Source organism: Mus caroli, chromosome 1 (genome assembly GCF_900094665.2).
Source record: "Mus caroli chromosome 1, CAROLI_EIJ_v1.1, whole genome shotgun sequence".
Lineage (NCBI taxonomy): Eukaryota > Metazoa > Chordata > Mammalia > Rodentia > Muridae > Mus > Mus caroli.
In genome coordinates, this window is record NC_034570.1 from 149,345,239 (window position 1) to 149,359,842 (window position 14,604).

Consider the following 14,604-nt stretch of genomic DNA (forward strand, 5'->3'; position numbering starts at 1 on the left):
CAATGGCCAGACCTTGAGACTTGCCACAAGGAGAGACAGTAACTGGCCAAGTATGAAGAGGGTGTAAGTTCCTGTAAGCCTGATGTTCACAGAATGAGCCCTCATACAAACTTTTTGGCTGGCTGGTTGGCTGACTGGCTGGCTGGCTGGCAGCTATACTTGGACTAAGTGCATGGAGAAGTGGAAAAGACCCTGGTCTTCACCAGCTCCAACTGAGAGTTCTGAGAAGCATAGAAGAGTTTGTATGCTCCTTTTGGTAGATACTTAGAAACCATTGTCTATTTCTCCTGGACCTACTGCCAACTAGGTTCCCATGTAACTTTCCATGCCTCTTGCTCTTAGCATGCCAAGTCTATCTCCTTTTAGTAGGCCCAGCTCCCAGGTCATAAAATGATGATCAGCTGACAGGCTAGCATCCAGAATTCCATCGACTCTCTTCTCCCCATCCGACCTGCCAATCCCTATCTATGGGAAGAAGGCAAATGAACCTTTCTTTCTGTCCTCGAAGCTTCAGTATCCCTCTGGACATGAACTTCACAGCAGCATTTGTGGAACAATGGATAATCTGTAGCTTAGTAAACAGCAAAAAATATAATATATAATATATTTATATAATTATGTTTAAATACTTATAAAGAAATAGCTAACCTCCTTATTTGAGAGAGACCACACAAAAGAAAGGCAAAGGGCCAGTCTGGAGTAGATGAGCCCTGAAAGATGACAGTCCATCTGAAATGGGTATTGACAGAGTCCCTGGCAGCTTATCTTCTACTATTTTGATATGGGTTTACATGTTGGGTGGGGCTGAGCCACTGACAGCGTGCAGAGTGGGGAGGAGATTGAGAGTTGAGAGAAGGATGGAGCAGAGTACAGATGGGGGGAGGGGTCTGTCAAGTTCTCCTTCCATTTCTAACCAAGTGTCTTTTTACAGAAACAATTGCCTCTAATCCCTCCCTACTTGGACTACTTAATGCATTAATTGGCACCTACATTCTCTTGCATTTCTTAAAGGCTCTCTTCTAGGCTCTCCTTCCACCATGGAACCTATCTTGTTCATTCACCCTTTGCATCCTGCTACGGGAGCTTCTCTTTTAGTCTGCCTCCAGGGCAGAGGAGGTGGGCTCTGCTCCTAGAGTTACTGGTTTTCTTCTGCCTTGGGGTCTCGACAGGTGCATTCATCCAAGTCACAATCAGCAGCAAATGGAATGACCTAGGGGAGTGAACAGGAAGTTGAAATCATCCGTTTTTTAGGGCCAAGCTTCACAATTTTCAACTGGCTTTAATTTTCCTCACTTGGTACTACAAGAAGTATGAAAGTGGAGGCTTGCATCAGAGACCTAGAATTAACAGTGGTTCCTTTTATTATATACCATGTCATTTTAGGCAAGGTCATCCTTCATTTCTTCCTTTCTTCATCTATAAGGTAAGAAGACATCAGTACCACCCTCCAGACAACATCTGTGTGGTTGGGCCAAATGAATGGTATAACACATTTATACCTTATTTTACACCTAAAACTACTGTTGGAATTACTCCTAATAGACTGATAATGTCCAGTTAATTTTTTTGTTGTTGTAATCCTCATTGAACCACGGCTGCTATACATTAGCGAAGAATCCCTAAATGTTCATCTTTCTGACTCCTCCATGCTCTGAGAGCAGGGGGATCATCTGTGACATCTTCATATGCATGACCTTTTGTCTTTCTTGAGTCTAGGATATGCTTTGAGGTTTCGAGACAGTGCATCTCCCTTCCCATTGTGTGTAGCTGTTATCTCACGTCTATGTAATTATCCCATCGCAGAGATGGTGCAGAAAAAGTTGCTTCTGTCCTATTTGTACTGTTAGCAGCAAATAAGCAATTCCCTGTGAGTGTCTACAATGAAAATATAAGACAATGTTGAAACATGAGAATGGTAAATATTCTACCTTTCAGGTACTATGACTAAATGAAATGAACATAAATGTCACAGATTAGTGAAGATACACTGAAGGGATGGGTTTAGTGATTGTCCACGAGATTGTTAGCACATGTGAAGTAAAACATGATATAAAGTCAATAGAGAGGTAAAATAATGTGCCTTTCGAACCTCAGATTTTCTGTCTGCTAGCCAGAGACACTAAAATTCATAGACAAACCCAGGTTTGCAGAGATAAAATTGGGAGAGTTAAGTGACTCCTCCGAGGTGGCCATGTCTTCCTGTATATACATGAGCTTCTTGAGTCACTTTCTCCACAAGTAAGAATAGAAAGTAATAGACCTCTTTTCTGTCTTAAGGTCAAAGTTCATGTTTTGTTTCTCTTAGTTCAAGATCAATTAGTTTTCAGAGAAACAGAGGCCCAAATTGGTTGGTGATTTGATGAGTGGTTAATTACTCCATGTTAAGTCACTTTGTTCATATACAAAGCTGAGCATGGGGCCTGGCACACAGTAAGTGATTGGAAGAGAAAAACTGTATGTGGTATTCCAGTCAGTTGATCATGGCTTTATTGTGGAGCTACATATAGAGAAGGAAATAACATCTGTATATCTTAAATCCATTGAATTAGCCAATTAGCTTCAAATATCCTCAGAGCACTTGGATTTTTACTCATGACATTGAAAATTTTCAGCTCACTCAATTTTACAGACATAGGGAGCCTATCTATTGATCTAACAGAACCAAGAATAACAGAGACAAGGAAAATATCAGACAAAGGAGTATTACTGACCTGGTTCAGAGAGTGGTCCAGGTAGCAATCTGACACATTCCTATGATATATTTATAACAGATGATATAGGACTATTGGGGCTTTTGATTTAATTACAAAGATGAGGAATACCTGGGAAGCTTTTTGTTGGTAAACTAGGTCTCTCAAGGGAAGAAAAGTCACTGTTTTGTCTGATCAATAATAAATAGGCATCAGACTGAAAGCAAGAAAAGTCATTGTTGGTCCAATAAGCAACTAGATTGGCAGTTTGGTAAGCCACACTCACCACCTAATCTCCTAATCACTTAATCTCCCAGTGACTTCAGATTCTCCAGTGTTAATCCTTATAGTTCCCTCTTAATGACTGGGCAAGAGCCAGTTATGATGCACTGTGAAGGAGAGCTAGCAAAAGCCCCACTAGTTCCTTGGCCTCTCCACCCATCCCTGTTACTCCACTTACCTTCTTGGAAGAGAGTGTGGAAGAGCAGCAGTCTCCCCCGTCATAGTTGCAGTAGGCCCGGTTATTGATAGTGTCACACCAACCATCTGCTTGGAAAGGCTGTAAAGAGACAAAGTCAGTGTCCTGTGGAACTTGCCCCCTTCCTACTCCCCCAAATCACCTCTGACTCCAACCAAATTAACCAAATACTCAAGAGATTGTGAATGAGCACCCAAAAGGCAAACTACATTCTCAAAACATTGAAAAGCTTTAAGAAAAAAAAAACCTTTGTGTCCAAGGTACTGTCTGATTTCACACCAAGCAACTGTTTCTGGTCTAGTGTGAGGACTGCCTGTATCATTAAATGCTCTGGCCAGTTACTTAGCTTTCTTGTAATAACAAATCTTTATAGTATGTATGTTCTACTTCTACATTTTAATTCTGCTAATTTTCAAAAAAAAACAAAAACAACCAACCAGTGTTTGTGACAATGTTGGTTTTATCAGTGAGAAAACTATACATGATAATCTCCCAAATCACATAGCCAGATTTAGGAAGAGTTAGGCATCATTTATCACATATCTTGTATGTAAGGCTCCTTCTCTTCATTTTTATGCCTGCCTCTTGGTTTTGCTGAAGCCTGGCACTTAGAGTCTCTAGAAGTCCTCAGCTTGTTTTGATGATATATATGTTCTCTGTCCAAGGTCAAAGTGATCCCAGGCTAAGGACATTGGGACTGGCACATAATGCACCTCATGTTAAGCTAGCTACCTGACTCACAGCAGCTAGACACAGCATTTGAGCAGAGAGGGCTGATTTATTTCCCTACATTCCTATTACCACCATCAGTTAACAGGAACCAAAATGGGAAAGGGGGCCAAACTAAGCCAGAGTTAATGGAATGTTTCACCCCAAAAGAGAAAGTGTGATAAGAACACCAACAAGCAGTTAAAAACAAAACAAAACAGTTCAGCAGACCAATATATTGCTTCTCCAGAGAGCTGCCTCTTGAAGAAAATAGACAATAGAGCATCCAGGAGGCTCTATCAGCCAGCCTACCCACACCGTTTCCCTGGCTTACCCTCTGAATCTCATGGCCAAATGTAAACCGTTAGGAAACAATTCATGGACAAGTTCTTCGGGTCACAGAAATTTGGTGTCCTGAGACCACCTTCGAGGTACAAGTGGAGACCACTTCTCCCCTACCCTCCTTAAATGTCAAAGACAGAGATCATCCCATAGTCCATCATGCTTTGATGAAATAGATCACTCAATTCTGTAATGGCTATGTTCAGCAAATGAGTTGCTCATCCAAGGCATTTCTTCAGTGTTTTGACTTATTCTTTTGGGTCCTACGGTCATTTGAACATCTCACCCCAGATTATACCCAGTTGCCAACCATTGAAAAGATGCTATTTGTTGGGTATCTGTCACACATCTCTATAGCCATGTCAGCTGAGAGCAGAAGGGAAATGGATTCTGTTTGCAACACAGGCTTCTCTGGGAGGAAGAAGATTCAAAGATGAGCATTTGTCTTTCACACAGGACCAGTTACTTTTGTCCCTGAAAGCTTGAGATGCATACATAATCATAACTTGGGGGACCAGATCCATCTTGAAAGATTCTTTGTTTTCCTTTTTCAAGTGCTTAGAGAATAATTTATCTACCTAGTACTAAATAATCTCCCTTCAACCTTGACTAATTAATTGGCCAAACTTGGTCAGCTCCTTTTTTATTAACCATGTATATGACAGCTATAATTATAAAAACTCACCTCACATATCTCTCCACTGCTGCATGTAGCATGCTATTTAGAATGGAGAGGATGCTGTCCTTTAAAAAAATAGCTTATACTCTGTATATGCATGTATGTATATTTATGTGTGTGCCAGTGCATGCATGCATCCTTGGGGAGATAAGAAGACAACTTTAGGTACCATTCCACAGATGCCATTTGTGCCATTTGTTTTTGTTTTGGTTATTGTTTTCAGATGAAACTTATCAAGTATGCATGGCCAGAGAGCCTTAGAGATCTGTTTGTTTCTGCCTTTGTAACAGTAGTATTAGAAATGTGTATCACAAAACCCTGCTTGTTTGTTTTTAACAGGAGTTCTGGGATTAAACTTTGGTCGTTATGCTTGTAATAAAAAACATTACAAACAGCCATTCCTCCTGATCCAGCCTTTACTTTTTGAAATGTTTTAGGGAGGAATACTGTGTAATTGTTCCTTGTAACATCTTTACCATGGATGGCTTCTCTTCTCAAGAACATAAGGGAACCTACGATGAAGCAGTAACTCCCTAGGTGATCTTCTCTAGGCCTCAATGGGCTTCTATTGCATTGATCTCTAAAAGATGTTTATTTTTTACTTTTAAAGGGTCATACAGAGAGGAAAGAACTTATAAAAGGGGGGGCCATAAATACAGAGGAAATTTTGGAAAGACTCAAGTTTTTAATATACTAAATACCTACTAGAATTAATTGCCCCTCCCCTAACATGCCAAAACCAACCACTCCACCCTCAACAAACAAGAGTCTCCTCTAGCAACATGTGCCTGGGAAGACTGTTTGAATCCAAAGATACAAAGGAAAAGGGGGGGGGAGGAAAAATGACTGCTTGATCCAATATTTGAAAGCATTCAAAGATGGGGTAGAGTGGACTTTCAGCTCAACAGCTGAAGATATGAGATTCAGTACACAATTCCTCTCTTCAGGCTACCTCTTGAGAGACTGGGGCTGGGAAGGTTTCCGTCCTGTGTAGCTTTCCCCATCTAGAATGTCCAACTCATTTATACTGTAAGGTGTCCTGTGCAAGTGCGCTTTTCAAAAATCTGAATCTTACTTCTCAGAGGTCACTTTTTAATCTCATTTTATATCATGCTGACAAGAAAAAAAACCCTAAAAAATGCAGGTACTTATGTAACAAAAGTCATCATATGAACATTAGTTCTCCTCAGTGTTGAGAAAGATTTATTTCTGTACTAAATTTGATTCCTCTGATGCATGTGCAAGTGTACACACACACACACACCCCACATTCATTTTTCTTGTTATATAACATTGAGACAGAATTCCAAGCCTACAGATCATAACTAAAATAAATTCTTATATCAAAGGCAGTGCTTGAGTTGCTCTTCTCATGATGCATTCCCTTTATGGTAGCTATTTTGGTTGTTACAGAAAGGCTTATCTTACTGGCCTCTTGGTAGTAGATGGTAGTTGTATCACAAGAAAGTGAGACAATCAGATAAATAATCAACATAAGTACACTTGGAACACATGCCAGTTTATCTGTATAGTTTTGGGAGCTACACTAAAATAAATTCAATTTTCTCTTCATTAATTCTACTATTACAGAAGGTTTCTTGTAAACAGATTGAGTTATTCCCATTGTGTACAAAGACTGGTTGTTTGTGGCTCCTGCCCCAACAGACTGAGCCACAGAGATGGTGGCTCTCTCTGTTGCCTTTGGTTTTAGTCATTCAGCCAAACAGTGAACATTCTTGATTCTATACCTATATATGCAGGATTCTGTTAAAGGGATACTGAGGTAGTGAAAATATAGCTATAGTTCTTGAGGATGACCACTGTTAGTAGCCTACAGTTTGATGGACTAGCACTAAAATTTGGCTGAGAAATAACTTGACTCAGATCTACAGATGAGAGGAACCCCTTTGGGAGATTGATTCTGCTCCTTCTGTCTTCTCAGGAGAACAGTCTAAGACTAGGTGAGTCCACCGAGACAAGACTGAAAGAACAATCAAAGGTGAAGAAAGATGACAGTAGAGAAGGAGACCTCATTCAGCTTGCCATAGAACCCACCCTCAAGGGAGTTTCATGAATTTTGACTGATAAGCCTGCAACACAGCCATTTCTTGGACAATGCCAAGATTTTTTTTCTTCTGCAGCTTAAAATAGCACCTAAGACCACAACTATGTTCTAGGAAGGAAGTTTGAACTCCCACCATCCTGCTTTGCTAATATAAAGGCTGGGAACTTGACCAGATGGGATTCTCCCTTTGGAATCATTGGTGCACAAATTTTTGTTTGATTACAGGGATGACTTAAACCAGAAGTAGACATAAAAGCTTGACCTGATACTAAGCACTGTTTTCTCTCTATATGTCATTTCTAGACAAAGTTTACTGTTACACAGATGAGAAATCAGAGCACATCCATTTGTTCATTTTGATTAGTCCTGTCTCAGGACTCCAAAGTTGTCTCTTTCTAGAGAAGCTATGACTAGGCTCCAGATAGTAGGCTGACCTGTGGATCAAGTTTCATCATACTCGGGCTCCTCAATAATGATGACATCTTGCCTGCCTTCCTTCTCAACCTTGCCTTGTACTATGCATAATCTATGACCATGTCCCTCCTTTTCACTAGTCTTCCTTTGATAGGACACTCTATAGACAAGCTGCTTCATTAGAATCACATCGTTTCTATGAGCATATTCATGTATTTCTATTATATATTTATATATTTCTAGTACATATTAGAGAATTTATATGCATCAGTTCCTGCAAGGAAGAAGTCAAATATAGAATCTGGAAACTTGTTCTGTATAAGTCACCTGAAATGAAAATGGAGGATATGTGGTGGAAGGGGTACGTGAGGCAGGAGAATGAGGGCCATGTGGAGGGGGCAACCAAATTTAAGTATGCAAGAAAATGTAACTGCTCAAAAACTTAAAAAAAATTTTAAAACATTCTCTCAGTTTCACTGCTAAGATTTTCAGAAAGAAGGATAAATTCTTCAGGGAACAAATGAGAAAGAAAATGAAAACCAGAACAGAAAGAAGACAGCAAATCACAAAATCTTAGTGATTGCAAATCAGCAACCAAGTTGTGGTAGGAATGACTAGATCACAGGTCTTCACAATGTGTGTTAGAGTAAGGGACACTGTTGCTATTTTAATAAGGAAGCTCATGAGGACTCTAAAGAAAGGCACAGCCACATGCTAACACTATACAGGTAACACAGCTTACTTGGAAGACCAGGGAGGTCTGGTCCTGCTTATTATTATCTCTGAAGTCTTCATAACTCAAGCCTAAGCTTTTGCTGAACTCATGAATATCTAAGATGTCAAGAATCTGATGGAGTTTTATCTTAAAGGAGCACCACCTTGAAGACCAATTCTCAAGACTATAGTCAATAAGCAAGAAGCCATTGTAGAAAATAGTGAATACACACATTCTTTTGGCTACCAGAGGGAAGCTGACATGAACACTAGGCATTTTAGTCTTTCATCTTTTAGGACTAGGGAGTGGATCTAGATCCTTCCATATGTTAGGAAACCAATCCACCATTGAACTATATCCACTACCCTTTCGTTTTCTGATGGTCTTGCTGAGTGTTCATTGATGTACTCGAACTCACTCTGTAGCCCAGTTCAGCCACTCCAATAACTTCTATCATAGTCCTATGCCACCTTGCTTGGCTTGGGGTCTAGTCTTGTAGTCTACAATGTGTCAGTGGTTCATATATAGATTTATGGACTCTGAATAGGAACTCAAGCTTCTTCTTGTCCAAACCTACAGAGAAGGCAAATGGAAGAAAGCATCAATGTATTCTGTTTATGTCTACCTGATATGTGCCATAAGAAGTCAATATCCATGGACAAAAATTGTTGAAAGAAAATTAGATTAGAGCAATTTAGAGCAAGCAAAGCTAGATCACAGGGCTTCCTTCTCTGAAAGGTTTCATCTCCTTCAACGGACCCAGAGCTCCATCACTTCTAACTCAGAAATCATAAAGATTTTGGTGCCTGCATGAAGATTAAGAGCATAGACACCATGTTTGATGGACAATTGCTCAGAGTCCTGCCTTGCTCAATTCCCCTGCTATGTTCTGAGTAAGTCACTTTGCTATAAACAACAGCACATTTGCTTGGACACCTCACAGGATTACTCTAAGGGGTGGGTGAACAAATGGAGCCTCAATGATTAGGACAGTGTTTGACCCACAGCAAGTACTTAATAGCTCAGTTTCATGAAAGCAAGAGAGAGGCTACTTCTACTGTAGGCCTCATAGGCTGGTGAATGACTTCTCTGAATGAAGACCCCCAAAAGCAAAACCTCAAGATTCTGCCACCAACACTTTTGGGACAATCACAAATGTTTCTAGCTTGGACAGTATCCTGACCACTCACATTCATAAAAAATAGAGGAGTTGTGAGAGAGCAATGGTCAGGTATACAGAAATATGTATCAAATATGTAAAAAAAACAAAAACAAACAAACAAACAAACAAAAAACAGAAGAGGAAAGCCTTTCTGGGCTCTATAGACTAGGGTAATTCTCAAAACCATAGTGGTAACCTCTCAGTTCTAAGTTAAAGTGAGTTTTGCAGTTGGTATAAAGGTAGAGAACTAGGAGCTCTCGGAGTCTGCAAGAATGTGTCACGTGGCTTTGGTGACAGATAGGAGGCATAAAATACTGTATCTGTAAATGAGGCCTTTAGGTGGGCCCTCCTCAACCCCCACTAGCAATAGCCACTACCATGACTCTCAACAGAAAGATGGATGAAAAGCTTGCAAGAGTAGTGTGGCTTAGATAGGACTTTATGGAGAGATGTACAGCTCTGTACCTTGGAGCCAGTTAGAGCTCATTACATGATTTCCTGGCACAGATACATGTTTACTCTGAATTCTCATGTCTGTCATGCCTTTCCTACCCTTAACTCTAACTCTGCCCACCCCATCTATTCCTGTCTTGGGGTAGGCAAGCACCTCCAAGACTGGATCACCTTGTGCGAAGAGGCAAGACTGGGTGAAGAGAAGTTTGGTATGTATTGATTTGGATAATTCATATGCCCTGAGGTTTTTCTCACTGTTAAATGAAACAGACCATGAGGAGGTGGCCTGAGGTTTGAGGAAAGCATGATTTGACTATCACAATGGCTTAATATAACCTTCTAGGTATAGGCTTGCTCACAGTAGACTCTCAAAGACTCAGAGGAAAACAGTAGAATTTCAGGCCACTGTGACCATCATGCTATGTGGGACGGGTCCTTCTGGTGCCTTCCTTTGGTCACCACAGTAGGTGGCTACTCTCTCAGTCCCTCCTTGTCTCCATCAGCTACCCCTTCCAGGCTACTGACTCTATAAATGGAACATTCAATGGTTGCTCAGCTTAAGAACACACATTCTTGTGAAGGTGAGGATAGGTAAGAAAATGAAGCAAAGGGTCTTGGAAGAGTGTTGGACTTCCATGTAATCCTGGAGCTTTCTCCTCCCTCTGCTTCTGGTCTCTGGCTCCTTGGATAGCCTTCAGCTCATGGGAGGTAGAGGCAGGCTAAGCTGGCCACTGGAATGTTCTACCAGAGCTCCAACATGCATGCTCATCCCTACCCCCTACCATGTATGCACACATGCCAGGCAGCTCAACATTTCTTGGCTTCCTAAGATGGCCCATGGATGATGACTGGGAATGCAGACTGTGGGAGGAAATGACAATATTCATTGTTTGGATTAAATATTTTTCTTGGCCTTCCTGCTGTTTGCTGTGTGTCTTAATTTTTTAATTTCCCATTCTCTCTCATTCTGTTCTCTTTTACTTCTGTCTCTCCCATCTTTTCCCTTGCTCTCTTTTCCAGCAGTTAATCCCACTAAGGGAAGTTTAGAGGGAAAAGTGGAGAGTCCTAAGGAAAAGCTATTTAGGGAAACCACAGTAGGAGAGAAGACCTTGTCGAGGCAGTATGTTCCCTCTGAGTGGGACTCCACCCAGTTTTTGTTGAGTCTGTTTTAGATGTGAACTAGAGGTCAGAGAACCTGTTTTCTCTCTTTTGTATATATATAATATATAAATGGATGCATATATGTAAGTATGTGTAGCCATATATATATATATATATATATATATATATATATACACATCTATGGCACACATATATGATACAACACATAGATACTCCATCTCACATCTGCAAGACAGCCTGTATAATTATTAACACATGATTATAATATAGATTTTATATAATACACACACACACACACACACACACACACACACACACACTTCCTCTATATCTTCGGGCACTAGTAACAAACCTAAAGGTCCAACTATCTTTATAAAACATCGTCTTCCCAACAAGCAAAATGATTTTTTAAAATGCTATGTAGTACATGCTATGTACCCTAAAATGCATGCCCATGAATCCTCACAATAAACAAATATGGTTGGTGGTGCTATCACACATATTTTAAAGACAAAAGATGGTAACTGTCACATAATGTGACTTAGAACAGCATCAGCATCACTGGCTGATGTCCAGGTCTGTCAGGCTCACAGGACCTCTAGCACTGTGATTCACATGTTCACACATTCTTCACTTCAGCCTTCCCCATTACACACATGGTACAGTTCCCCAGCAAAGTCATCAGTGTGACTAGCCACCTTTTGTCCTAGGAAAGGCCAATGTCACATAAATCTATGAGAAATCAAATATCTGGCTAGAGAGATGGCTCAGTAGTTAAAAGCCCGTTCTGCTCTTATAAAAGACTGAAGTCAGTTCCCAGCACCTACACCAAGAGTCTTACAACAACTTGTACTTCCAGTTCTTGGGAATCACATGACCTCTTCTAGCCTCTGTGGACACGCACACAGAGAATATATGTATAGAAAGGTAGGTATGTACACATACAAACAAGCACAAATATAAATATAAAGTTTAAATTTAAAAAAAGATGCTGAATGTCAAAACATTTATTATGAGTCAAGTATGATACTCATAGCTAAAATCTTGACACACCTAATTTATACATATTTTGTGTGTCTCCTATATACAGGGTATCGTAGTACATTTGATATATAACAAAGTTATTGTCTTAAGAAGGTTTTTGTTGCTAACACACAGAATGAGGCAGAATATGAGAAGCATCAGAGACAGCAGAAACATCATTGGAAGCAAATGAAAAGAATCCCCTGACTAATTAATAACACCACACGAATAAGATCTTCAGTCATTCACAAAGGTGAGAGATGGTATACTTAGAACAACTTTTATGTAGTATATGGGATTAGACTTAATCTTTGAAGAATGAGTAAGATTTGAGCGAAGAATTAAAAAGAATAACCCCAGTAGGAAAGCTAAAGATCAGCCAAGATTTGACATGAAAAAAAGGAATAAAAGAAAGAAAAGATATATCTGTGGTTTTCTGCTTCAAAATTAATGATCCAAGTTTGGAACTGTATAAAAATTTCTTTCCAGAGGAATTTGGTCCATATCCTGAAGACAATAGGGAACAACTGAAGAGCTTTTTGAGCAGAAGAACATGACAAAAGCTATACTTTATAGGGTGGATCTGAGGACAATACAGAGTGTTTGGGAGAGAACTGGGGCAGAATGAGCTAGGAGAAGTTCAGATCAAATAGCCTGAGCTGAGAAGGACAGAGCTGACTGCTTGTAATGTGGAGTGGCTAAAAGCAAGCAGACACGGGGTGATGAAGGGACATTGCCAGAAAGAGCTGAGTGCTTAGATTTGGGGAGAAGATTGGTGGAGATAAAGGTTTATAACATTTTGACTATTTGAATCACGTTATGTTTTTATTAAACAATTTGCTCACTGAAAGCCCAGCTAGAGAGAATCCTCCTTGCCACACTCCAGGGACTGAGTCATGGGACTCAGCATAATCAGGCAGCCAAACCTGTCTACTCTGACAGCGAGAAGCTGTATACATGTTACTTTCCCATGTAAACATGGGTCTAGAGGGACCCAGAACACTTTCTGTTCAGTCCAATCTCTGCCAGGCTTTCTCTACAACTTAAACAGGACAACTTTATGACCCCTTGGGAATATCCAGGTCCAGTTAAATTGAGGAATGGCAAGAGGGATGGGTTGTGTTTATTCTAGAATATTTTCTTGCCAGCATGCTTGTTTCTTTTAGGCCAGTCTAGTTTTTAAGTTCTTGTGTCTATGGACAATTCAATTTGTGTGGCTGATTTTTGTGGTTCTCTGCCTCAACCTGACACGCCATCCTGGGATGTCAGCTGGCTCTTCTGTTCTCTGCTAATTGGTTGGTCTATTCCATTTCACTTTCACCCATATGGAACCTATTCTTCGTGAAAGTGTCTTGTTTACATTCTCTTTATCTACGGGATGCTTGTCTGTGTGTCTTAGCCACTCATCCACTGATCAATTGCATCTGTTTTGCTCCATGTTTTTGAGACTCTGAGAACAGATAGGCAGAGTTCATTGGTATACTTCCTCTGCCTCTTCTTCCTTGGACTGAGCTTGCAAAGCCCAGGGAGGTGGCCTAACAGGTGGTGGTCAGCACCCCACACTCATCTCTCAGTGTCTTAAAACATTCTCCTTCTTAGTTTATGTCATGTACTTCTTTCTCTGGATTTAATCATTTACTCATTTTACACTACAATAGAAATGAATTCACTTACTGGTTCTGTATTTGCTAGCTCTGTAGCTTTGGAAAGCGAATGGCATGGTCAGACACCTAGTTTCCTCATTTAAAAAACAGGAACGGTTAAAAAATAAAAGAGATAATAGTTCCTTATCATGCGCACTGGCATGCAATACAGTCAATAATGATATCATTGAATAACCTGGAACCAGCAGCTCTTTCTTTGTGATTACTTCCTGACCACAATGGTTCTGGAAACTGAGTCCTGATGGTTCCCTGTCTGTGAGAATAGAGCATTCAACTACCCTCCAGGGTGGCTTCTAGACAAACACATCACTCTTCCTGTCTCTTTAAATTCTGCAACTAAAGGTTAGTGTAACCCACCCACTTGGCAACAGAGCAATAGGTCAATAATACAGAAATTGGCAATAATACTAACAAGGCCTATCAACAAAAGTATCTGAAATATCCAGTTACACAGTCTGCTTGCTCTACTGTTGAGAGTGGAGGTTCAGCCACAGATGTCATCGAAGTTTGTCCATTCACCTGTTCTTTCTTCCACCATCCCCACCTCCATGCTGCATGTACCCCTCTGAAGATTCTCATCATCTCACCACAGTATCTACATATGCTCCACCTCTGGAAAGCATCTGATATACTCAGAACCAAAGTCTAAAAGGTATCTGCAAGAAAATAAACTATGAGATAATCTCTATTTTAACAATAAAGGACATAAGAAGAAAAACATATCCTTCTCAGAATAACCCAGTGGAGCTAGAGATCTCTTTAAAAATTGGAAACAACTTTGTTAACTTTCTCTCTTTCTCTCTCTGTCTCTCTTTCTTTCTGAGTGTATGTGTGTGTGTGAGAGAGAGAGAGAGGGAGACAGACAGACAGACAGACAGAGACAGAGACGACAGAGACACACAGACAGAGAGACAGACAGAGAGGTGGAATGACAGAGAGACAGAGACATGGAGTGAGCATGAGCTAAACACAAGTTGTTTAGTAAATTTATCAATTTAAGCATTTATTGATCCCTTCCACATTCCCAGCAGTTTAAGAAGAAGAAGAAGAAGAAGAAGAAGAAGAAGAAGAAGAAGAAGAAGAAGGAGG

General features: G+C 40.3%; 1 protein-coding gene across 1 annotated transcript in view; it reads right to left on the reverse strand.

Moving 5' to 3' along the window:
* Positions 1-859: 859 nt before the first annotated feature.
* Pappa2 (pappalysin 2) overlaps positions 860-14,604 on the reverse strand; it is a 235,288-nt gene continuing 221,543 nt past the window's right edge. The window contains exons 21-22 of the mRNA XM_021175322.2: positions 3,151-3,249; positions 860-1,210 (exon numbers count right to left, since the gene is read on the reverse strand). Coding sequence (XP_021030981.1) covers positions 1,136-1,210; positions 3,151-3,249 — 174 coding nt within the window. The 3' untranslated portion in view covers positions 860-1,135. The remainder of the gene's footprint in view (positions 1,211-3,150; positions 3,250-14,604) is intronic.